General features: G+C 32.3%; 1 protein-coding gene across 8 annotated transcripts in view; it reads left to right on the forward strand.

Moving 5' to 3' along the window:
* The first annotated feature begins 1,730 nt into the window (after positions 1-1,730).
* LOC132725110 (nucleobindin-2-like) overlaps positions 1,731-27,626 on the forward strand; it is a 31,652-nt gene continuing 5,756 nt past the window's right edge. The window contains exons 1-13 of one of the 8 annotated variants that reach the window (XM_060710170.1): positions 1,731-1,908; positions 2,390-2,522; positions 5,386-5,493; positions 12,518-12,680; positions 16,902-16,996; positions 17,869-18,054; positions 19,309-19,399; positions 21,873-21,931; positions 22,401-22,583; positions 23,151-23,276; positions 23,845-23,899; positions 25,914-26,288; positions 26,498-26,875. In XM_060710170.1, coding sequence (XP_060566153.1) covers positions 2,397-2,522; positions 5,386-5,493; positions 12,518-12,680; positions 16,902-16,996; positions 17,869-18,054; positions 19,309-19,399; positions 21,873-21,931; positions 22,401-22,583; positions 23,151-23,276; positions 23,845-23,899; positions 25,914-26,288; positions 26,498-26,875 — 1,945 coding nt within the window. In that variant the 5' untranslated portion in view covers positions 1,731-1,908; positions 2,390-2,396. Of the gene's footprint in view, positions 1,909-2,389; positions 2,523-5,385; positions 5,494-5,568; positions 5,677-12,517; positions 12,681-16,901; positions 16,997-17,868; positions 18,055-19,156; positions 19,248-19,308; positions 19,400-21,872; positions 21,932-22,400; positions 22,584-23,150; positions 23,277-23,844; positions 23,900-25,913; positions 26,289-26,497; positions 26,876-27,626 lie in introns of all 8 variants that reach the window. The other 7 variants (XM_060710177.1, XM_060710169.1, XM_060710173.1 and 4 more) reach the window with 7 other exon arrangements.

Below are 27,626 nucleotides of genomic sequence, written 5' to 3' on the forward strand. Positions count from 1 at the left end.
GAAAAAATTGGTTTGGTATATATAAACAGAACAGAACAGAAACTTTGTTCTGTTCTGTTCTGGTAAATATAAAAAAATATTACAATTAAGGTAATTGTTTCAAGTTTATATTAGCATTAGCGCAAAAGGAAAACATGTTTTATTTATGAGATTTTTTCTCAAACCATTCCCATTAGCTTACACAACCTATTTTATACTTATAATTGTATGGGTCAATATCTATAATATTAAATATAAAGTTAGATTAATCCACAATCTGCCTTATGTCGTGTCAGAGGCATAGTTATCTATGTCTCTCGTCGTGTGCACATGATTAATACATACATATGTAGATCTAACTAGTATTAGATGGATGTTTAGATTTATAAATACAAATCTGTTCAATATGAAAATGCTAATATATATAAGACATGTTTAGGATGATAATGATGCCGAAATATATATATTATAGAAAATTTAATAGCAATATTTAATTTGAAAATATACATGGTCCGCCTCGTCTCGAGTCACGGTCCGCCCTGTCCCAAAATATGGTCCGCCCCGTCCAAACATACGTCTGCGCTGGTACGGTCCGCCCTGTCCAACGTCCGCCTTGACATACGTCCGGTGACAATAAGGAAAATCTATATTTTGCAGACAGAATGTATGTTGAATTTCATTGATTTATAATAAATGAAAGAATTTTATTTGCTTTATGTAGAATAATCCAAACATAAAAAAAATTTATTAGTAGGCGACAACAAAGGTGCTAGTGGCATTAATTTGACCTAAAATGTGTTTAACCTTGTTATTTATGCACTAAAACATCAATATATTAAAAAAAAAAAAAATAATTTTTTTTTCACTGTTTTATTATTATAAGACAATAAATTATATATTAAATCAAACCGAGCCTGCAACATTTTCAATTATGTTGTGTTGGACTTTCTTTAGGGATTCTTATTTTCTCTGTTGTCGCCCAAAGGTGCTAGTGGTATTGATTTGACCTAAAATGTGTTTAACCTTGTTATCTATGCACTAAAACATCAATATATTAAAAAAAAATTAATTTTTTTTTCACTGTTATATTATTATATAGTCATATAGTCTATAATAATATAACAGTGAAAAAAATTTTTTTTTCATTTTTTTTTTAATATATTGATGTTTTAGTGCATAAATAACAAGGTTAAACACATTTTAGGTCAAATCAATGCCACTAGCACCTTTGGGCGACAACAGAGAAAATAAGAATCCCTAAAGAAAGTCCAACACAACATAATTGAAAATGTTGCAGGCTCGGTTTGATTTAATATATAATTTATTGTCTTATAATAATAAAACAGTGAAAAAAAAATTTTTTTTTTTTTTTAATATATTGATGTTTTAGTGCATAAATAACATGGTTAAACACATTTTAGGTCAAATCAATGCCACTAGCACCTTTGGGCGACAACAGAGAAAATAAGAATCCCTAAAGAAAGTCCAACACAACATAATTGAAAATGTTGCAGGCTCGGTTTGATTGAGCCTGTTCATGGACGGTACTGTAAAGTGCAAACTACCGTCCACGCCCCCTAACACCGGCTTAAGCAGAATTCAACATTTAAACATGAAATGGTAAAATTTTGAATTTAGAAACATGCGCAGATGTTGAAGCCCTGTACGGGCCTCAATACATGAAATTATTATTTAGTAAAGCGGTTATTGGTTGGATATTGAATACATGATCAACCAATCAAAATCTTTGTTGCATGAGTAAGTACACGTAAGATAAACACTTTTGTGATTGACAGGAGTGCTTAGTTAATTTGTAACGTAATTTACTTTTATATATTAAGTATTAAATCTTTTTGCACTTCTTAGCATATAAAGTTTTAAATTATTTTATCAGAAGTTTACTCGGTGCATAAAGGAACATTTTAAAAGGTTTGTTTTTCATGTTTTGAAGTTTTGTTTATCCGTCCAAAGTTTGACAGCTGTTACCGGCATCGAGTCCTTCATTTTCTTTGAAATGAGAGGAAATTAAAGGGAAATGGCTTAATAAGTGTAAACTATGGAGATATAAATATGTAGTTAAAAGGTTATATGATTGCATATGTAATTAAAATTTTATTTGTATGAATCGCGAAAACATGTGACATTTTTACAATTTTCTCGTTTGTAGGGCAAAAAAAGCTAATGCTTAATTGAAATGTTGATTTTGATATTTTCTTTTATGAAATGTGTTCATATGTTTAAAACTATTGCCGTATATAAATAAAATCAATTCATATTTAACTTTGAATATTAATCTGTTAATGTTATCGTAAACAATTGATCGATTATGACTAGCAGGCCATCAAATTTTAAATATCATTAGTTCTTTCCTTATATTATTATATATTTATGTAAAATATATTTATAAAAGCACAAGAATGAGATGGTTGGTGTGTATAGTGATGGTGGCATCCCTGATGCATGAGATAACATGCCCTCCGGTCCAGCCGGACATTAAACCAGTAGAGGGAGATTCACCAGATGATGTGAATGAAGAAGATCCAGTAAGTAACTGAATACTTTTGTAAATAGATATTAGATATATTTTCCGAACAAAACCAATAATCAATCGTCATTTTAAGGCAAAATTTTAGAATACAATGTATATAGTACTGACTAAATATGGTAGCTTAAACAAATTTACATCCGGGCATATATTGCCCTGCCTGTGTGGTGCTCTTGTTTTTTTGTTGCATTTCGTACATTTTTTTAAAAAACGCAAGATCTTTTTTACATTTATGCTATATTTGTACCAGAGTGCCACTGTTAATCATATTATTATGCCTAAATTATACAGAAAGATTGGGATGAGTTTACTTATGATGTAGATGAGGTAAAGTACAAGGGAATATTTTGTGATCTTGGCTACGTCCTGATACATACATGTATATAGTTCTGATATTATGATCCCCCAGTGTACTATCAGTAGTCCAGTTGCGGCACAGGACCTGTTCCAACTCAATCAATGTTGTTTTTCTAGAAAACCGACAATTCATAAAAGAATGAGCTGCTAGCAGATGGTTTGACACACATTGCATTATGTTATCAACAAAAATTCAAATGTCAGAAATATTTCAATGAAAACGTCATTGAAGAAACCGGAATTGGTCCTGTACCGGAACTGGTCACTTGACTGTATTGGATGCTAAGAGGGTTAAATTATACCCATAAACTTAATGAGGATGAGGATATATAATGCTCACCTGTTGTTTCATTAACACTTGAGGGCCGGAAACCATCTGGTTATTCCCGTATTATTCTAATCATAGATATTTATACATTATTTAGTTTAAGCTAATTTATATAAAAACCTTGTTTTTTCAGGGTCTGTATTTCTTTATTTTCAGTTTCATCACACTTCAAAAAGTTCATTAATTTATGACTGAAATCTGTTTATGCCAGTGTTGATTACTGTATTTTAAACAAGTTTATTTGATTGTTTTGGTGTGTTTTATTAAACATAATGGTGCTTTTTTACTGGTTTGAATTCAGTTTAAAATTTAAGTTATTACTCTGTGACTGGCACTGTTATGCATACAGGGTTCCCACGGTATCAGGGAAAACGGGATATGCCCATGAATTTGAAAAGCAGGGCTCCAGACCTAATTAATGTTGAAAAAAACAACAACAAAAACTATAATATATACTCCTGGATTAGACCCAAAGGTCTTATTCCGGATAAAGCCCTTAACAAAACTGTCTCTGAAGCCTTAGTGGACTGAGGTCTGTCGGATTTGACCGTCAAATCTCAGGTGAGATAAAAATGGGATGAAAACCTGGAAAAAACATTAATTGTCACAAAGTACATTTCATTTATTGTAGACACTGAATGTATTTCTTAGAAAGATGTTCTGTTACACTTTCTTAATAGACTTACCGTACTTCATGAACTAAATGTATTTTGTTGAAAGGCGCCATTGAAATGTTGTTCTAAACATTGCCAATCCCATGAACAAATTCATAGGGCAATGTGTAAAATAACATTGAATTTTATCTTGTAGAAAAAAGTCCTCAAAAATTAGAAAAGTCCTGGAAAACTCCCATCAAATAGTTGGAACCCTATATATAATATGACATGATTTAAATGATGATATTAAATGTTTCTTATAATTGGTTTTATGTAACATACTTAGTTTACTGTTATATTATATTCATGTAATGTCCCAGTCATATTTCTCGAAAGGAATGTTATGATTTTTCTTTAAAACAGTTTATTGTTAACATGATTTTAACAACAGTATATAGTCTTTAATGTAGTTTTTAGCTCGACTATTCGATAAGAATAAGTAGAGCTATTGCAGTCACCCGAGCGTCGGCGTCGGCGTAACCACTTATGTTAAAGTTTTTGTAATAGTTCAAATATTTTCAAAGTCCATAGACATATGGCTTTGAAACTTTGCACACTTGTTCACCATCATGACCCCAACCTGTAGACAAGAGGAGGTAACTCTATCAAGCATTTTGACAGAATTATGCCCCTTTTTGGACTTAGAATTTACGTTAAAGTTTTTGTAATAGTTCAAATATTTTCAAAGTCCATTGACATATGGCTTTGAAACTTTGCACACTTGTTCACCATCATGACCCCAACCTGTACACAAGAGGAGGTAACTCTATCAAGCATTTTGACAGAATTATGCCCCTTTTTCGACTTAGAATTTACGTTAAAGTTTTTGTAATAGTTCAAATATTTTCAAAGTCCATTGACATATGGCTTTGAAACTTTGCACACTTGTTCAACATCATGACCCAAACCTGTAAACATGAGGAGGTAACTCTATCAAGCATTTTGACAGAATTATGCCCCTTTTTCGACTTAGAATTTACGTTAAAGTTTTTGTAATAGTTCAAATATTTTCAAAGTCCATTGACATATGGCTTTGAAACTTTGCACACTTGTTCACCATCATGACCCCAACCTGTAAACAGGAGGAGGTAACTGTATCAAGCATTTTTTTAATATCAAGCACTAAGAATAGTCGAGCGTTGCTGTCCTACCGACAGCTCTTGTTAATGTTGTTTACATTTAGTAGGTGAAATAGATTTCACCATTTAAGCATTTTATAGGTTTGATGACATAAACAGTTACTAAATGAATTATTGTCATAGCCATTAGAGCGTATGTGAAAATAAGATTTTATTCTTCTAACAATTTTCTTTACTAATATTCTATGAGCTTGACTATAGGTACCGTATATTTGTTTTGAGTGTAAAATACTACTGAAATTGTTTATTTCACAACCTTGCAGAGATGTTTACTTAAATGAAACAGTTATAACATGTTGTCAATAGAATTTATTTTCTTGTTTTCACTAACAGTTGATTCTTCTATTACTTTCAACTGACAAAATGAGCACATTATTTCAGGGTTTTGGTCTAGAATATGATAGGTATCTTAAAGAGATAGTCATGGCACTGGAAGAGGACGAGGCATTCCGTAAAAAACTCGAAGAAATGAATATGACCGATATAAAGGTTTGATGTTTCTTTTTACTTTTTTTCGTTGTTGTAAGCATATCTAAAAGAAAGAAAATTACTGACGTATTTCAGGACTTGGGTCTCGAATATGATCGCTACCTAAGTGAGGTTATGACGGTTCTCGAGCAAGACGAACAGTTCCGTAAAAAACTGGAAAATATAAGTGACGATGATATCAAGGTTTGAATTTAAGAATTGAAAAGCATGGACAGGGTTTATTACCGTACACACGCACGTAGATAATTTTATGTAATAACCAAACCACTCGCTTTTATAATTATTTAACAGCAAATGTTGATCTGATAGAATGGAAGATGGATTTAAACAGTACAGTTTAAAATGTGACAATAACAAACAGCCCACTGTTTTTATTTTGTTTTATACAAAGGTAATGTAAGGGAAAAAAGGAGAAAAGGAAAATACCGTATTGTTATAAAAATCTAGTAAGATTGTTTTCCTTTGGTGTCAATAACTTCATATTTATGTTGACAAATATGTTGTTCAAATAGCCTGAGTGATAGAAGTTGGTCAATGAAATAAATCTTTTACTGGGGTTGTCACTGACCCACTACTGATATCGTGTGGGTCTGTTGGATGAATAGGGGTAGCCTGGTGATCACCTTGTCCCCCAATTAATCCTTCAGACTTTCAGAGTTTCCATAGTGGGTCCGACCTAATAACTTATAACATATATAGATCCACAAGAAATGATGTTATTGTATTTAATCAAAATGCACTTTTTATTATATTGCCAACACGCTTTGTCTACAAGACTTCATACTGCTATAATTTGCAAGCAAATGATACTTATGAATTTATTTACAAAGGGAATCAGAGTTATCTTTAAACACAAAATTTAGAAAAATCTCAAGTGTTAAGAAAAAGTTTAGTGAAAGCCAACTTGAGATTTTTCTCAGAGATGTAATAATCTCTGTCAATTTTGAGACAATGTTAGGTCAAGATTTGTCTCTGTTTGATTAATGTTATTGAAAGCCGAGCCTGATGGTATTTCAGTTTTGTATTTTGTCTAATTAAACTCAGACCACGCTAGCATGGAAGCTAGACTGGTTTCTGTACTTGTGGCACAGTCAATTCCTTAGGGCAGCAATCAAATAAACACAGTCTGAACATAAATCCATCATTTTCCAGATCATGACTAATTTTACCCTTAGAATTCATTCTATATTTTACAATGCCTTCCTTTACATTTCTGATACTAACATTGTTCTAAAGTTTTTATAGCCAGACCTGTGTGTGATTTTATTGTTGATAATACATTTTGTATATGTCTGAAGCAACATGTTAACATTGATAGCATTATAGTGTTCTTTTATTACTAAACTTTCTTAAGATTTTAATCAAAGTTGTTATTTGAAATTATAACCCTTCCCCCATAGTTTGTATATTTTCTCTCTTTCTACAACCTCAGTCTCTGCTTAATTTATATTATTAAAGAAAACTATTTATTTTACTATGAAATTTAATACTTGTAATATACATGTACATGTATTTGTGGCACTAACTTAATTTTTGTTATAGCTTATTTTATTTGTTTGTCAAAAATGAGGGAATTGTTATTCAATTTTGTTACTTTTTATGCACAGTGACTGTATAAGAAATGGCATAAATATTTCTGAACATTTTGTTTTATGTTAATAATGCACATAGACTGGTGTCAAGGTCAAAGAGAGTTCATTGGAGAACTTCTGTTTTGCCTTTGACTGAGTCTTGGGGTAAATTTTTCAAAACAAATTGCTCTTTTCTTTCCATGTTACATCAGACAAACAATGTGTTCTGCCACATTGTCAAATTAAACATAAACTAAGTGTAAAACTGTAAATATATCAGATTTTGTAATTTAAGCACGTAACTTACCAAAAGTAATCAATCTCAATTATGTTAATTAGAAAATATTACTATGTTTTTTAATGGATGAGTATGTATTTTACAATGTTACAGCCAAATTTTGATAAGTTATACTATTGTCAGTTTCTGTTATGTTGTAAGAACTTTAAGAAGATTTAAGAAGATGTAAAAATAACCGATGATAATTTATATATCTCTTAAAATTTAATGCCAGTAAAAACATGTTTGACAAATCATTGTATCTCTACCATTTGATGTTTATGATACGGAAATTTTTATTTTTTAGCTCAACATATAAGGTAGTTTAGTGTATGAACCTTTCAGTTTTTATGTGTCTGGTTTATTGCTAAAAGAATTTTCTCGTTATAACAGAAAGCTCTGCTACAATAGGCTATTATAGCAGTGTTGTTTGCTAGAAATACATTAAAAAAAAGTCAAGGTTAATTTATACTTAAGTGTCAAAGGTTAATATTTGAAGCAGAATTACTTGTCAGTGCTGTAACTTACTCAATAGTCATGCCTTAAGTTCTGTGAGATTTAGGATAAATGTTGCACTGGTATAAAGCCAGGCAAGCACAGGTACATGGATGCCGTCTAAGGAGACTTCATCTTTAGCCGCTTAATTTTGTTGAATAGTTCCTAATTTAAAACCTGATCTTACACACAGTCACCTTCAGCTAAGAAGTGGGGATTGGGTGGGGGGGGATTCAGAATTTCAGATGCTTGACAATTATCAATGTCTACTTTCATTACTTTTCCTGTCATAAAACTACATGTATTGATTATTGATTAGTAGGAAATTCACTTCTGTTACAAAATATAAACATCAAGAGAACATTTTGAATATGGTCATTAGCAAAATAATTGTTAAAAGAAGCAGATATTAATGAGAGATACACTCGTGTAACAGCTGGTGTCAATAATTTATGATACTTGTGGGATATTAAGGTTGTAAAAGTTTCAATGTTCTTACAGAATATAGTTATTTCTGTTCAAATCCTAGCAATAAACTGTTATTCAATAAGCATGGTCATGTCCTTGTCCGAATTAATGCCATAATTATTAATAACAGTTTTACTGTTATAATTATAAAATGCTACATTATCTCTCTGTTGAAGTAGTCAGTTAAGGTAGCTCGCTACTTTCCGACCGAAATTTGACAATATCTCAGATCTTGATGATTTCTGGTATACAGACATGTAGATATGTAAGCTTTACTTCTGCAGCATTATTTTATAAATAAACAGCGTTACTATGACGTCAAAGCGCCCTCTATCGGTGGCGGCGAAATTGCGTCTTTTTTATCAATAAACATGTCTGTTATTATCAATTTTCATCCGATTTCCTTCATTTTAATTTTATAATGTTCAGTAAATGTATGTCTTTGTAATGATGTCTTTCTTGAACATTTGCTAAATACTCTGCGATTCTACGTTATTTTCCCTCTCGTTCTGACGTCCATATTTGATGCAAATATCGCGCGATATCGCAATAAAGATTGTGAAATAATAAAAAATCAACACGGTGAATTTTGCTTTAATTTTTTTAGCATGTAGTGAAGTCATAAAAGAAAATATTTATGCAATAAAAATATAGGGTCAACGCGTAAGATATTTTGCTATTACTATTTGAATATAAAATAAAGGGTGAGTAAAACGTAATGATTTTGGTGACGTCAAATATTTTTCTCAAGGAAATTTTCACGACTTGTTCGATAAATAACATACTGACAGGAATAAAAATGTGTGAAAACCATCAACAACAATAGTTTGTAGACATGTTCCGTAAAAATGTTCTTTTAAAAGTCCTGGCAGATGCCTGCATTTCGATGAATATCTTCAATTATATACATGTACAACAAATCAGGGTATAACTGTCTGCAAAAGTTGGTATCAATCGCTGAAAAACTGCAACGAATGGATATAAATACCTCGAGGACTGAAAGACAATTCAGAATATTGAAAGATATAATTAAAGGGCCACCTAAGTGGAAATTATAAAAACATAAATTTTGCAAAGAATGTCAGAAAAAAAGAATGAAAAGGCTGATGCAGTCGCAATGTCATCATGTTATGTATATCTCGGTACAACATAAACTTCCATGTTATCATATGTAACAATTTTGAATTGTATATATCAGTTAGTAGGAACAGAGACATAGATAACATCTATGTCTGTGGTAGGAAATAAATCAAATTTACGTTTCAAAAATATATGATCAACTGGAAGTAGCAACGATTTGTACGTAAGCCATGATTCACCGGTAGTCTTACTTATATTATAAAATCTAGCAGACATTTAATTCAAAAATTTTCTACACGTATAAAAATTTATTTATTAACAGCCATCAGATATTCTATTTTCTCTCGCAGCTAAATACCCTGCACTAAGCGTGAGACTCACATTTAAAGCAGGAATCACGCTCTCATGCTATGGCTTTAATTTCTCACGTATTTCACATAATTACAGATATTCTTATTTATTTTAAACTAGCTGACCCGCGGTATGCGTTTACTAGCGCATCTTTGAGGCGACCTGAAGCCGCGATCATTTCTCGATTAAAGGCGAAAGTTCCGTTGATTTATTTTGTATGTTCAGAAGCGGAGAATTTTGCATATTAAATACAGATTCCCTTGTATTGAAGACCATGTAGGATCCTCAATTTTTGAGAATATGGTTGTGGGAGAAGCTCGTTTTTTGTCTGCACATAATGCAGTGCTATGTAGAGCCTATGAAAATAATGAACTATGCATTTTATGTTTTATATTTTCTTATTTTTTAATATTGGCTTTAACGCCGCTTTCAACAGTATTTCAATTAAAGCGGAGGGAATTTAACGGTACCAGTGTTTCTCACAGTATCAACTTCTCTTTGGAAATGAATGACAGGAGTCCGAGGTGGACCTTGAAACATTTCATAGACAGTAAACAATTCTAAAATATAATCTATTAGTACAATAAGCAATCGTGTCTCGAATCCATGCCTTCCGAATTCAGCGTAAGACCACTTTACCGATTACAACGTGGCAACAGAAGAATATTCAAAGTAAAAAAAACCTGATTATGATCTCCGTTAATAAGGGAGAAGTCCATTTTATTGCTAACATCATAAACACGTGTTGTTGGTGTGTGTTTGAGGTTGTTTTTTTTTTCTTGTTTTTTTTTTATATTTTTGTTTTAAAGCAATACAGTATTGTATTAAAAATGAACAAGATAACGTCAACATAATACATTATTTTCTAATTATCATGACATTTTAATTAGATTATAATTATATAATCTATGTATTGCACAGACTTAGAAATGGTAAGCAAAAATAAAAACAAAGTAAAGGTTTTTGTTTCTTGTACAGTTTGTTTTTAAATATTCTTAAAGGGACTCCAATGAGGTTGAAAAGCTAAACACATAACATTTGAATTTCTTACATAAATGAGCTGGGCACTTTAAACAGAAATATATGCGAAGATAGTTAAGAAATATACTTTGAAATAAATTGAAAATCGTATTTTTATGTTTTTGTTAGCCCGATTTGGGTGAAAAGCGTTTAAACACTTTTCATTTTGAATAATTATTCTGGAAAAACGAAGTGCGCGAATGCTCTGAAATTTTGCACAAATATTCGTGGTGTAAACCTACATCAAATTGTACATTTATCTGGAAAAAATATTTTCAGTTCCATCATGTCAAAATACCTCAGTCCCTTTAACATATTTGAATATTATTTCTGAATTTTATTTATCACTTATTTCGGCACATTTGTATGCATATCTATTTGAATTGTATTTTTACGATGTGTTTTGACACCGAGGCTCGTCTGCCTTTATGTGATTTTATGAAAGTGTTTAAAGACTGAATGTAACGTAAAATAAATATTCTACAGGTAAGCGACGTTATATTCTTACTACATTCATACAGCAATATGTGTATCTTATTTTTTGCGCTGAAACTAGTTAATTCATATAATAATGTAACACTTTAACAACATCACATTATAAAATTAGAATTAAAAGATGTATGAGACTGTGTCCTGCAAATTAAAAAAGTATTTAAAAAGGGATTGTCGGATTAAACATTGTAAATGTGCTCATCTAGCGCATGCTTTCAATGAGAAAATTATCAACAATTTAGAAAATATACATTTCATCAAGTCCCTGTGTTGTTTATACTTACTATCGTAATGTTTGACGTAAGAAAATTGTTATTTGGTATTATTCTTTGAACTCCAACAACTATTAACGTCACCAAAATCATAACGTTTCACTCACCCTTATTTTATTTTAAAACAGTAATAGCAAAATATCTTACGCGTTGACCCTATATTTTTATTGCATAAATATTTTCCGTCACTATCTCACTACACGCTCGGAAAATTATAGCAAAATTCACCGTGTTGAATTTTTTTTATTACACAATCTTTAATGCGATATCGCGCGATATTTGCATCAAATATGGACGTCAGAAAGTAGAGAAAAATGACGTAAAATCGCAGACTATTAAGTAAATGTTAAAGAAAGACATCATTACAAAGACATACATTTACTGAACATTATGATATTAAAATGAAGGAAATCGGATGAAAATTGATAAGAACAGACCGGTTTATTGATAAAAAAGACGCAATTTCACCACCACCGATAGAGGGCGTTTTGACGTCATAGTTACGCTGTTTATTTATAAAATAATACTGCAGAAGTAAAGCTCACATATTTATATGTTTGCATACCAAAAATCATCAAGATCTGAGATGTTGTCATATTTCGGTCGGAAAGTAGCGAGCTACCTTAAGTTAACTGGTTATCTATTATCTATTAATTAAAAAAGATTCATTACATCAGTTAACTAGATAATAAACAAAACATATATATTAGAATCTCAAGATTTGTGCATTTTGTTGTTTTTTTTGTTGCAAAATTAATGAGCCAAACTAATCTAAAACAAGTGGTGTCTGTTTTACAATCACGTAATTAATCAGTTTTATCAAACTATTAAAACATGTATTTTTAAAATCTTCAAATCACATAAACTGCAGTAAGTGTTTTGAAGCTATCCAAACTAAACGATGATTGCTTACGGGTATTACTGAAATTTTAACTGAAACAAAAATTATCATATTGGTTTATACATATTAATTATGCAGAGCTAATTTTCTGTTACAGAACGGGAAAATTTCCATGCATCTAGACCTTGTCTCTCATCAGATTCGTGAGAGGCTTGATGAAATCAAGCGTCAGGAGATGAACCGTCTTCGGGATTTGGCGAAGGAGAAAATGAAACAGATGAAGGGTACGGAGGTTTTAGGTTCAATAGCAAAATACGGAGGTATGATGTTACAGCAGACGTGAGTACGAAAACGTGTGGGCTGCTTCATAGTGATATTATCTCCCTTAGATACTCATCTATAATTTTCATTAGATTTCTAGCAGAGTTGTCTTTCTTTAATATTTTACCTATTTCTTATTTTGGGGATTTATTGGAGCAAAATTATCTTTCCTTGATACTCTCCCATATTGTTTTCGGCAAATTTGGAGTTGTATCCCTTTAATACTCACCAATTAGCTGCTGTGACTCACCACTTCACATGTATTGCGCATAGAATTTTTTACCATGATTTTAATATGCTATTAACAAGCCTTAATTGAGTTTTGTGAAATGTTAAAAACATATTACAGAATGTAAGTGGGAACAAGTGTTTTTCCTTGTTACATACTACATGTATTTATACCGTCTTGACAACTTAATTATCTTCCGACCACTCAGTGTTGGGTTAGGTCTATTAAAGTAAACTAAAATTGAAAATTTGGAACTTCCTACAACTGCTTTTTGTGTCGCCTTGAAAAAGGCGACATATAGGGGTTACTTTTGTCGGCGGCGTTGTTGTCGGCATCGGCGTCCCCTTAAGCTTGTCCGGAGCATAAGTCAGTCATTATAAGTCTGATTGACTTCAAACTTGGTATGCATGCTTCTTACAATGACCCGAAGTGCAGTGCACAAGAACCGGTACTCTGCACTTCTTATTTTTTGAGTTATTGCCCTTTGTTAATTTTCATACTTTATTTTTGTCCGGGCCATTTCTCCTTAAGTATAAAATCTATGGACTTGAAACTTCATAGGATGATAGATCTCATTAAGGAGAAGTGCAGTGCATAAGAACTGGTACTCTGCATTTCTTATTTTTTGAGTTATTGCCCTTTGTTAATTTTCATACTTTATTTTTGTCCAGGCCATTTCTCCTAAAGTATAAAAGCTATGGACATGAAACTTCATAGGATGATAGATCTCATTAAGAAAAAGTGCAGTGCCCAAGAACTGGTACTCTGCATTTCTTATTTTTTGAGTTATTGCCCTTTGTTAATTTTCATACTTTATTTTTGTACAGGCCATTTCTCCTAAAGTATAAAGCTATGGACATGAAACTTCATAGGATGATACATCTCATTAAGAAGAAGTGCAGTGCCCAAGAACTGGTACTCTGCATTTCTTATTTTTTGAGTTATTGCCCTTGTTAATTTTCAAACTTTATTTTTGTCCAGGCCATTTCTCATAAATTATAAAAGCTTTAGACTTGAAACTTAATAGGATGATATATCTTATTGATAAGAAGTGCAGTGCACAGAAACTGCTGCTCTGCATTTCTTATTTTTTGATTTATTGCCCTTTGTTAATTTTCAAATTTCATTTTTGTCCTGGCCATTTCTCCTAAACTATATTGTTCACAAGGCGACACATCCGACTCGCGGAGTTCTAGTTTATGAAATTTGTATCACAATGGATTTATTATCTACAAATGTATATACATGTAGTATGGTTACTGAAAATGTACACAGCATTTTCTTCACACCCTGACAAAATCACTTAAACTTACACATGTATAACGATTTGAACACAAAGATAGTTTTTTTTGGTCAAATTTATGTTTATCATTGAACACCTTGAACTCATACTGATGTTATAGATATGGTAGTAATGTAATCACATAGTAACTGGACCACATAAAAACTGTAAATAGTTACAGTGTGGTAGGTTAGTGGACAGTGGTAAATGTGGTAGAATTTTAATATTAACGAAGATGTAGAGCTACTAAATACAGTAATGATTTTAAAATTTAACTTATCTGTACAATCATTGGAGCACATTATATTCTCTATCGTTATAGAAGTAAAAGAATAGAACAATGTAGTATTATATAAAATTTAAGACGGAATTATGTTAGAAAAGGCCTATTGTATCTTATGAGAACAGTACAGATGAAACTGAAAATTAGTAGTTTCACATATTATTTTTTATATGATGATCAGTGTATTGACTTCACAAAATAACCATGACCATGCTTAAAATATCTTAAACAGAGTTATCTATCTTTCTATCTAAACAAAACCATTCATCATTTTTATGGTGATGTTTGAAATATGTACTGACTGAATAGCAAACAATACAGATCATGATCAGACAGCACAGATGTGCCAGCTGATCTTGGCAGGCACTGATTACACAGGTATATCAGTCATGCTCTTTAGGCTAAGGGTAAATTTGATAAAACCTGATATTTCACAGTATGTACAATATATGTAGGTAGGTATGCCTTGTTTTGTTAAATATGAAACAGAAATATACTTTTTTCATCATGGCAGAAAATGTGTTAGGTCGGGGATTCTTGTAGAAGTATGTCTTTACTGTTACATTGGATTTGTTTATAGTTCTGAAATTTATTTGCAAACCATCCAACATGCAGTGCTTGTGAGGAGGTAATGTTATACAGTCATGATATTTATATTCTATATCTTTATTATCTTACCAATCATCATTCACTTGACATCATGTGACCATATTCTGTTATATGTGTCCATACAAAAATCCTACAATTTTGAATATTTCATACTAATGTAAGTTCAGTTGAACATGGTATAAAGGCTGTTTAAAGTGACATAATTTATGTAAGTTAAAATAGATATAGAATATAAAGCAACTTTAACTTTGTCTGTACAGTATTGTGATATATTTGGACTTGTATCCCGCTGAAAGCTTTAATTAATTCATTTGGTAGTCAGGTCAGTGCTGTCGTCTAGCTTGGAATACATGTACATGTCTAAACATATCCAATTACTGTACAGACAACTGTTAAGTAACGTAATATTGTTTAAGTTGTTGGTATTATGGTATACCTGGAGGGAAAGGATGTCATAGTTCTGTATTTTCAGTTATTACAATGTATAGTAATTATTTCAAATGGAATATTCCCTAGACCTTTATCATTTACTGTATATAAGTTTCAAAGAAGGAGTTATGATTTCTAATTTTGTTTGTATAACAATATAGAATTTGCTATGTAGTGACTGTCCACTATGTAATTTTATCCTAAGGGGGTCGGCTCAATATTTTTAGCTTGGGTTTTATATATATATTTATTGTCGTATGTTTAAGATAAATTTATCTTTCGGAATCTAGAAATATCTAATAATTCTATTACTGCTTTTTATATCCGACTACAAATTTTGTTGATTAGATATTTGGGCATTTTCAGTTATTTTCAGTTAGATAGCCTCATGTACAAGGGTTGTCCATAAAAAGCTGATGGTTTATGTTAATAACAATATGGGTTATTATGCAATAAGGGTTCAACAGTAGAATAAATTTGTCTGTACTGGCCGTTTCAGTTCCTTGGTACTGGCAAATCTTGTCTTTGAAATGATTTCTTCTGTGCTGAGACACTCTCTGAACAAGATATATTACTACTAGAAATAGAAAGTTGCTAGTGACGCTGATATATACACTGAAGTCAATGCTGATACTTCATTAGAATGTAGAATACTATTACTCACCCCAAACTGACTTTATCAATAGATTATACACTATTATGAGACAACCCATGTATATTTCAGATTTGATAACTAGATATTAAAAGGAAAAGGAAAAAACATATGGAATATATATTTACAAATTTTAGTTGATTTTCTTTGAAAATTTCCAAGATTATATTTTGCTAACCAATTTAGATAGATAATAATATAATTTATTGAAAAACTACATACAAGTATTTCAGATTTAAAAAGTAAAGACGCTTAAAGTTTAAAGTTCAATGAAAAAAAATGATTTTCTGGTTTTCTTTATGAAATAGATAAGGTTTGAAGAAAATATACATTTTTTTTACTTGTCTGAGTGCATTTATGTACATGCAATAGAAAAATAATTATATATGGTGAATTATTTCAACAGGAATTTTCAATTTGATTATTATTAAAGATGAACAAATCTTTGCAAAACTAAATTAATATTTTACATAAACCAAGGTATTTTATGTTCTTCTTGCTTAAAGTTTGTTTTAAACAAAAAATGTATAAAAAGTCTTCTACATAAAGAAACGTTTGTAATTCAAACTTTCTTTTTTTCCCTCAAGATGAGTTTTGGTAGGACAAGTTCAGCCAGATTTCAAATAATGACCATAAAATAGTAAAGGTTACATTGACTACTTACAGAATAGCTGGCGATTATTGATAGTTCAATCTTATTACATTGTATGTATATTAGTTGTTTTATTCTCAATAGGTATACAGAAGATGGATGAACAGTTCCTACATCACGTTGATGTGAAAAATCCTCATTCTTTTGAATCTAAAGATTTGGAAAAATTGATCAAAAAGGTGGGTAATTCAAAATACGATAATGTTTGTGTGTATGCATTTATTTACAATAAATAACTTATACAGGTGCCTCTGCCAGGAGAGTCCCCTACAGAACAGTTTTTAATAAGATGTTAAATCAAATATGTGATTCTACACACCATTAATAGATTACTGAATGTGTGATGGTCAAACATGTACATGATACTTTGGGTTAAAGTCTTATTTAAAAGACTATTATAAAAGTTCTTGAAGTATATAGGGATCAAACTTTCACTTCCCCGTATAGTTTGTCCGACAGTCTCACAACTGGAGTACGAGTCTTCCATGTTAGAAAAAGAAGATTTTATTGATATGTAAGTGTGATTGTTGGTATGGTAACATTTTTGAATTAGGGGTTTAAGTTGATATACACAAGTGAAATAAAAGAATATATAGCAAGAAAAATAAAGACTAAGTTACTTTATTCTCTTCAGTTTTAGTTGATCCCATTGGGGCTGTTAAATATTTTTATTTCTTCAATATTTCTTTCTTGCTATGGCTGGTACTCCATAGGTTGTTCATAGATACCTAAATGATTATTACAAAGGAGTTAAGAGGGAACTAAATGGGTTTGAGCAACTGCAGTCTGTGCATCTCTTAGCTCCAGCATGTGGGGTGGTTTTTACCCCTGGTGTTGCTTTGAAGTTAGTAACACTCAAGGTCAGCAAAAATCATCTTTCCTGTTTTGGCGCCATATGACCTAAACTGTGTTAGAAGGCCGTAAAACAACAACAACAAAAAAAACTGAAGGTTGACGCATGTCTTTACCTGATATTGTGAATTTAATTAGACAGTAAGGAATTGTATCAGAAATACATCATATAATATAAAGTATTGTTCTGCTCTTTTAGGCTACAAGTGATTTAGATGAGATAGATAAAAGACGTCGCGGAGAATTCAAAACATATGAGATGGAGAAGGAGCATCAAAGAAGGGAAGAATTAAAAAATCTGGATGAAGAACATAGAAAACAACGAGAAGAGGAATATGAAAGAATGAAGAAACGTCACGAAGAGCACCCTAAAGTTCACCACCCTGTAAGTTTTTTCTTTGTCAGGGGAAAGACAATGTTTTATCATCAATGCTTTATCTTTGCAATTAGGAAAAATGCTTTATCGTTGTAAGAAAAATAAATATGCTTTGACATGATAATTTGGGAAATGCCTAGTGATAAAATGCTTATTAATTGTAATGATAAAAGGGAAAGGCTTTTGTTTTGTCGAGGGGGAAAATGAGTCATAGTCTACAGTGATGCTGAAGAATAAAACTGTTACAATCTGGGTATTTGTCAAAGGGGAATAAAAAATAATAATATTAGGACCTCCGGCTAAGGTTTTGATGGGGGGGGGGGAAGTTTTGAGGACATGCTGATTGGGATTGTAACTGCTGGAGTTGAATCACCGGATGACAAATTGTATGATAGTATTTGTACATACATTTTGACAGAATGAAAGGAAATTTACTTGAAATTGTTGGGAAATTGTTGGGAAGGCAGGGAGCTTCCCATTGTTTGGGTTCAATTTTAAATGGAGGTCTAAATAGTCAGACAATGGCTTGTAGTATTCTTGCAGAATGAGAAATGTTTTTTTATGGTGGTGTGGGAATAAGGGGTGTTGTAGGAGGGTAAAATTTCCGTGTCAGTGAAAGATACTATTTTGTGTTTAACCATTTCCTAGACTATTATAAGAGTCGTATTCAATTAAGAGCTTACCTACTGAATTTCAAAAATGGACTTGTCTAGCTTCAATGTTTGAAACTATCATTTATTGATTTTTGGGATATCAAGATGAAAAATTAAAATTGATCTGCTAAAGTGTAGGGCCTTGTCAGACTGCATGGCTGTACAAGCTGACCTGGCTCTATACTGGTGGTAAAAAGCTAATAACTTTCTATTCCAGCAGGGTATTTCTACTTTTATGTTGGAGACTCCTATTTCTACATCATTGAACAAAGATTGGTTACAAAAATGAATGTTAGATATAAACCTAATAAGAATTTTAAATGTTAAACTTAATGGAACTGAGTTTGCAGTGTTTTAAATTTAGACAAACTTAACCAAATGTAAGTTAAGATATAAAATGGTTTATCTGTTATATTTGGGTGAAAGGGTTGGTGTAGGGGTACCATTATATATTACAGGGCAGCAAGGATCAATTGGAAGATGTATGGGAGAAAACTGACCATATGGATGCCAGTGACTTTGATCCTAAGACCTTCTTCAAAATGCATGGTATGTGACAATGCTATGTACACTTAGTTTTAATGAATGTTTATATATGGGATTATTACAGGGAAGCAAGGCTCAGCTCGAGGGAGTCTGGGAGCAGACTGACCACATGGATAGGCAAGACTTTGACCCAAAGACCTTCTTCAAGTTACATGGTAATGTACACATGGATCCTGCTTATGTCGGAAAAGAGGATATAAAAATATGAAGGCTTTGCACAATGGCTTTTTGTATCTTTTAATATTTTGCTATGTTATATATTTATTTCACCTGAACTATAATTTTAGTGCGAGCTTTTTGGATAGGTTGACAAGTGACATCTGTTTTACATCATGATAATAATAAAACTTAAAAGCTGAATCATATTGGCAGAATACTTTACTTGTTTTCCTATCCAAAGAAAGCAGCATATAACTGGAAAAATATATCCAATTATTCTCAAAACTTGTGCCCTGAATATGTTTGCAGTGACTACTATCCACATGAACATGTGCATTAGATATCTGTTTGTGTAAATTTTAGTTGACATTAGGTTTTAAAAAAAATCACTTTTCAAAGTAAAATACAGTCGAAATTCGTTCGCTCGAACTCGGAGGGTCTGTGCAAATTTGTTCGAGAGATCGGTAGTTTGAGCCAACCGAGGTTGAACTATTATCACGTATGACAAAGGCCTAGAGGTTTTCCAGCTTACATCAGTTGAATTGTAAATTATTTGCTAGTACATCAGTGCGCGGATACGTCATTTCTTTTTAATATTAAGAATTATTATCCCAGTGTTCGTTTTCAAATGAGTATTGACGGTACACTGCATGCATATTGTAAATGGTTGAGTTCGATTAGGCAATCATTTTCTAATCTTGTTGAACAATATTCAAAATATATTTATATGTTTATTATGGGATAAAATTAATTTTAATATTAAAAAACATTTAACAGCAGCATTTATTTGTAGTCATTTACTAAAATAAACACACATACAAGTATCATTCTATAGCAAGTATCATTCTATAGATATTCACGTTACTTGCATCACTGCTGTAATTAAAGCCGTCCGGGTAAACATCATCTATTTATTGACTTGCACATTTCACGAGTTATTTACTAAAGACAGCAAATAAATAAACAACATTATCATAACAAACAAATCGGTTACAACATCTCTAATTTTGTATGAATAAACCTTAATTGCCTTTATCACGATCACGAGGTGTTAAAAATATGTGTCGCCGGCTGTCACTTATTTAGAACATGTTGACCCACAACTTTTGTTGTCTTTTTGTGTTCGACTGAAACGGGGTGATTTTAACTATGTTTCTGCCGAAGGGACCATAGATCAGGTTCAGGACTGGGCGATGAGTTCGAGCGTAAGGAGGTATTCCAGCGATCCGAGTTTGAGCAAACGGAATTAAACTGTACCACATTTTTATGGAATGGGAAATATTATTTACAATCTATTTGTTTCATCCACTAAACCATTATCCTAATATACACTGATATACCTTACTAATAATATGTGGGTAAATTTTAATCCAAAGTATTAATTTTTTCTTACATGTTTATTTATGATAATAAGTGATTAATATTAAATCAATAGAACATGCCATATTGTTTCTGTCCTATCTTTCTGTGCTTCTGTCTGTCTGCTGACAATTTTAATCTTTACTCTTCCTTCTATGATAAAAAGTCATTTTTAAATGCAATATACATCTTAACAAGGTTTTTGGAAATATTGAAATACCTTCTTGACCCAAAAATGCATACATGCCATAATTTTTAGACTGTTTATAAGGACACCTTACATGTGGGTTTAGAGGGGATGGTGGTTTGTCTTGATCAGTAAAGAATCTTATGATTTATGATTCTCATCCCTATATTTCTATAGTGTCAAGCAACCTAGTTTACAGATATTTTCCCACAAATATTTTGATAAAAAAACCAAGACAAAATGTTAAATATAATTGGCAGTTTATTGTTCTTTTCTAATGTATAAAGGGTTTTATATTCTCTGAGTCAAGGAAAAGGACATGTCTTTGTTAAGTACAGACACTTTGCCATTTTCTTTAGTTTAAATAGATAAAAGATTAAATCTCTGGAATGTCTCCATGACAGTTGTCCAATTTCTGGGACAATACCATGGCAATCACAGACATTTTGGACATTATGGCATGTACAGTTAATAAACTAAACATTCTTTGTCAAATTTTCATAATTTCTCTTAAAAGGAAGGCATAACAAGTATCATTATGAAAATGGAAAACAATTTTTGTTTCACATGAAGAAAGTAACAAGCACTCTGCTATGCTTAAAATTAATTGGTTATATGCTTTAATTATTGATGCTGTACTGTAGTTATATGTTGTATTACTGTAACTTATTAGTTTAATAGCTGCTTTATAAAATACCATGCACAAAATGGTCATCTTACAAAAATAATTCATATTGATTTAAACTAATTTCAGATAGTGAAAATAAGCATAAAAAAATCAAAATGGCAAATGCCAAAAAGACATACTAAAAATTTCAAATGAATAAAAATTGAATCAGATTTGCAAGGAAAACATTGTTATTGTTAGATATAAATATTGTAACTTTTGAAAGGCTCATCATTACATTTTGTTTTTCAAACAGATATAGATGGTAATGGTTTCTTAGACCAGGATGAAGTGGAAGCACTCTTCCAAAAGGAGGTAAATATGTTTGCTATATAAAAAGTGTGATATTTCTGAAGGTGAGAGTTTGCTCCCTTATTAAAGTGACAATTAGCCGTAGGTTTTTCGAGTGTACAGTGTTACATTTAAAACCTCTCATAATTATCAGCTTGTGAAAAAATATTTTGCTTGATAATTCCTATAATATATTACAGGCTTGAATGTGCTAGACTGTAATAAAAGGAACATTCAGTGTTAAAGAGAGATACACCCTTTAACAGCAAGCTAGTAGTTTCTTTCTTACCTTGAAGCAGGCAATTTTAAATACCAAACACTATGTGTATCAGAAAAATAAATCTTTGTTTATGCAGTATACCTTCAATAATTTCATATATTCCCTTTGTCAAATTTAGATTTTTTGTCGTCATTGTGAAACATTTGTTTTCTGTGAAAAAGCTATGAAATTCATTGCTTCAATAAAACCAAATCTTTTTTGCCATGTATCCAGTTGGATCAGGTTTACGACCCAAATCTTCCAGAGGATGATATGAGAGAACGGTATGAGGATATGGCACGTATGAGGGAACATGTTTTCGGTGAACTAGATTCGGACGGAGATCGTCTCATCAGCTTAGAGGAGTTCCTCAAGTACACAGCTTCACAAGAGTTTCAAAAAGACGAAGGATGGAAGGTTAGAATGCTTTACCAAGATTGATATTTACCCTTTCCACTATATATAACATAAACATGTCTGTCTTTCAATTTCAATAAGACCATGTATCATTTTTATTGAAAAATTTCCAATATATGCACTGACTGAATAGCAGGCAGTACAAACCATGAGCAGACGGCACTGGTCACATGCGTAAATTCAGACGCCGCCAGTAGGCTAAGAAATAAAACATTCAATAATTAGTTTTATTAAATCCTTTTTTCAGTACTCTCAAGTATTTTTTAATTAAACTTTGGAGAGGATTGGATCTTTTATTTTTAGCTTGAGTATTCAAAGAATAGGGAGAGCTATTGTACATGTATTCACACTGAACTAAATGAGTGTGAATGAGTTCACACTTGAAAGCACAATAGGAGGTCACTGTCCAAGGGCAATAAATCTAATGAATTTTGACAGAATTATGGCCCTTTTTTGCAACTTGTTTTACTATCAAGAACTGAAAGATAGTGGAGCGCACTGCCCTACCGTCAGCTCTTGTATTTGTAACTGATCGTTTAACATGAGCATGCATTATATATTTAACAGACTGTAGATGAGGAGCAGAACTTTACTGATGAAGAATATCAAAGATACGAGCAAATGTTACAGGAACATGAGGCTAAAATGAGGGCACAAGGTTTAGACCCAAACTTGGCTCAACCAGGCATGGTTGTAAGTATTTTAGATACTCAAATTTAGTGATTGATTGAGAATAAGTCTATAGTTATTTGAACAATTTTTTGTTCTACTTGCTTGAGTAACCCAATAGTAGAGATGAATCAACATTGTTTGAAGTCAGTTCACAGAGGGATGATTGATGTTCCTTTGACCTTCAGGAATATTTATTTTAGAAACTCCTGTGTCTAATGTTGTCTTATATTGTGGGAATGTAGTAGTCAACCAATTTGCCAAGATGTTCTTACATTGTATTGTTAATATACATGTAGATCTATTTAGTCATGCCTCAAATAATAAAAGAGGGGCACTTAAGTTACCCTCAACAAATAAAGCTGGAAAATTGCCATATGACCTTTAAAGTGGTTACAAAAACATGGACTGCAGATAGTGGCACCATATATCTACCATCGCAGAAAATGCTAAACAAATATTCAAGTAATAAATAATGTACTGTTTCAGAAAAATATTTATTTTTGGACTATTTAAAGAAATAAAATTTTGACAAGAGTATTTGGTCAAGAAATGATAGAAATTAATTGGTGTTGTATTAATGTATTTTCAGCCAGTGGGACAGGATCCTAATGTACAACACATGCAGATGCCACAAGGTGGTCAAGGTAAGCTTTTCACATAAACCCCTCTCAACACATCATAAACCAGTACCTTTGTGGGATTCCTTTACATCCTGTTTGATAAACATGTTGTTTGCTTTGTCTACACAACATCTGGGAGCATTATTATTGTCTTTTTTTCTTTGCAATTTGAAACTATAAAAGTGTTGAAATATTTTTTGTTTTTTAGATGATTTTACATCAGATCATAGCATTTACTGTATAAGTTGAAAATAACTTAATATCTCTGCAGTATCTAGGAAACAGACTATACATAGCACTTTACCTGTGTATGGATATTAGGGATGGATTTTTTAGCTCACCTGTCACAAAGTGACAGGGTGAGCTTTTGTGATCGCTTTTCGTCCGGCGTCCGTCCGTCCGTCCGTCCGTCCGTCGTCCGTAAACTTTTTCTTTAAATGACATCTCCTCATAAACCACTAAGCCAATTTCATCCAAACTTCACAGGAATGTTCCTTTGGTGGTCACCTTTAAAAATTGTTCAAAGAATTTAATTCCATGCAGAACTCTGGTTGCCATGGCAACCGAAAGAAAAAACTTTAAATATCTTCTTTTAAAAAACCATAAGAGCTAGAGCTTAGATATTTGGCATGAAACATCTTCTAGTGAGTGTCTACCAAGTTTGTTCAAATAAAAGCCCTGGGGTCAAAATTGGCCCCGCCCCGGGGGGTCATTGATTTTCCCTATATGCATATAGTAAAAACTAAAAAAAAATCTTCTTTTAAAGAACCTCAAAGAGCTATGGCTAAGATATTTGAGCATCAAACATGTTCTAATAGGTGTCTACCAAGTTTGTTCAAATAAAAGCCCTGGGTCAAAATTGGCACCGCCCCAGGGGGTCATTGATTTTCCCTATATGCATATAGTAAAAACTTAAAAAATCTTCTTTTAAAGAACCAAAAGAGTTAGAGCTAAGATATTTAGCATGAAACATGTTCTAATAAGTGTCTACCAAGTTTGTTCAAATAAAAGCCCTGGGGTCAAAATTGGCCCCGCCCCCGGGGTCATTGATTTTCCCTATATGCATATAGTAAAAAACTTAAAAAATCTTCTTTTATAAGAACTCAAAGAGCTATGGCTAAGATATTTAGCATGAAACATGTTCTAATAGGTGTCTACCAAGTTTGTTTCAAATAAAAGCCCTGGGGTCAAAATGGCACCGCCCCGGGGGTCATTGATTTTCCTTATATGTGTATAGCAAAAACTTAAAAAAATCTTCTTTTGAAAAACCCAAATAGCTAGAGTTAAGATATTAAGCATGAAACATCTTTAGTGAGTGTCTACAAAGTTTGTTTAAATAAAAGACCTGGGGTCAAAATTGGCTCCGCCCCGGGGGTCATTGATTTTTTATATGTGTAATAGCAAAAACTTAAAAATCTTCTTTGAAAAAACTCAAAATAGCTAGAGTTTAGATATTAAGCATGAAACATCTTCTAGTAAGTGTCTACAAAGTTTTGTTCAAATAAAACCCCTGGGGTCAAAACTGGGCCCGGCCCCAGGGGTGTCATGGTTTTAAACTATATGTGTATAGTAAAAACTTAAAAAAAATCTTCTTTAAAAAAGCCCAATGAGCTAGAGCTTAGATGTTTAGCATGAAACATCTTCTTATGGGTGTCTACAAGTTTGTGCAAATAAAAGCCCTTTGGTTAAATTGGCCCTGCAACATTTGGGGGGGGGGGGTTGGGGGGCCTATATACAGGTGAGCGACCTCAGGGCCATCATGGCCCTCTTTTTGTAATTATGAAAAAAATGTTAAATTAAAAAAGTCATTAGATTAATGCAAGTAAAAAGTTTTGATTGAGCTCTGGATTATTTTTTATGTTAAATTGATCAGTGGTTCTGCTGAATAAAGTGGCCAATTTCTCTTAGAGGGATGCATGTCTTCTTTTTTGAACTGTTTATATTTAAATAGGTTTAATTTCTTTTGGATTTCTTTTTGTTATGGATATGAATGATTTCATGGTGATGGTTTACTTTGACTTTTATTTTGTTAAAAAAGGAATGCCACCACAGGAAATGCATCATCAGCAGCAGCAACAGCAACAACAATTCCAACAACATCAGCAGCAACAACAATTTCAGCAACAACAGCAGCAACAATTCCAGCAACATGGCCAACAACAGCAGTTTCAGCAACATGAACAGCAACAACAAATGAAACAAATGGGTCAAATGCAAGGTCAAGCACCAGTGGGTCAAGGTCAAATGCATGGAGCACCACCTGGAATGGGCCAAGCTCAAATGCCAGGACACCAAGGTGCTGGTCAGGGACAGATGCCGGGTGGACCACCTAGTATGGGTCAAGGTCAAGTCCCACAAGGTCAAGGTCGTGGTATTCCACGTCCTCCTCCAGTTGATATTAATATGGGTCAAGGTTGGTAGTCAGTGGCTCATATAGTTTTACAAAATAAAGATAAAGATAATGGGCAATATAGAAATTTAGAATGATACTATAAAGCTGTTTAATGCATGATATATATTGTCTTGTCAGCATGATAGTGTGTTGTAATGAAGTCATTTAGTTTGATTGCAAAGTAAACCTTATTCCTATTATATGCATGTTTGCTTGGTTAAAATTTTCAGACCAGAACATTCAAGTTGTTGGTGCTGCAGCCAATGAAGCTGCCCCTGTCTCTGATGGTCAAGGTCAAGCCCAAGGGGTTCAAGTTCAAAATATTGTGCAAGATTCTCAGGGTCAGCAACCTCAAAAAGCTGATTCTGGGGCTCATGCAGAAAATACTGGGCTAAATCAAGGTCAGGGCCAACAAGTTCCTAATCAGGGTCAACAAGATCCTAATGTAGGTCAGGGTCAACAAGATCCTAATCAAGGTCAAGGTCAACAAATAGATACTCAGGGGGGAAATGTTCAGGGGCAAAATTTAGATAAAAATGCAGATGAGATTAATGTAGTGCCATTGGGTAGAGCTTCACCTCAGAGACAGGGACAAAATATAGCTGATGGTAAGTGAGGAGTGTAAATAACCCTTATATAGCTTTAATATGCCTCCCTCTCCTGCCCTTACCTTCCTTTATTTCTTATACAGATTATACTCATTTTTCTTAATCTTGCATTGATTTATGTTAGTTTTTTTTTATTATTTTGATTTTGAGACTTTCAATGACTTTGTTATTCATAATAAAGTAATTGTCAGGTTAGTTGGACACAAGTTAAGTTGTAAAAACTTTACTAGGCTGTAAATTTCTGCTAAAGAAGTTTTAGCTTTTTGAACTATTCTATTAAAGAAGGATAATCACCATGGCAAAAATTCAGTCATTACTAATTTAAAATCCATAGGTTAAGACAAGATATGCTATCAGATTGTTTGCCACTATTGTTGTCTTTATTTTGTTTGATTTTTTTCTTCAGAATAATAAGAAATTATATAATTATTGTAATGTTTTATTGATATTGATGGAGATTTAAAAGTTTAGATTTGGAGATTGACCTTGACAGTCTCTACTACTTTATGCTTGGTCTTGATGATCTCTGATCAGACATGTTATTGCCAGTGTGATATGACTTGGTGGAGTATGCTGTAAATGTGTGCACTGTGTGACATTTCAATTATGAACTTCACTGCTGCAATTGAATAACACTGTTTGTAGAAGTAATAGATTGTTGAGTGACACCCTTAATTCCAGCACATAATTTACAATTTATCTACAAGAGACCTTCTGTTTTTGTATTTAGAGTAGTTACGCTAGTAGATGT

This window comes from Ruditapes philippinarum, unplaced genomic scaffold (genome assembly GCF_026571515.1).
Source record: "Ruditapes philippinarum isolate M1 unplaced genomic scaffold, ASM2657151v2 ctg5669_1_1_1_1, whole genome shotgun sequence".
In the NCBI taxonomy this organism is placed as follows: domain Eukaryota; kingdom Metazoa; phylum Mollusca; class Bivalvia; order Venerida; family Veneridae; genus Ruditapes; species Ruditapes philippinarum.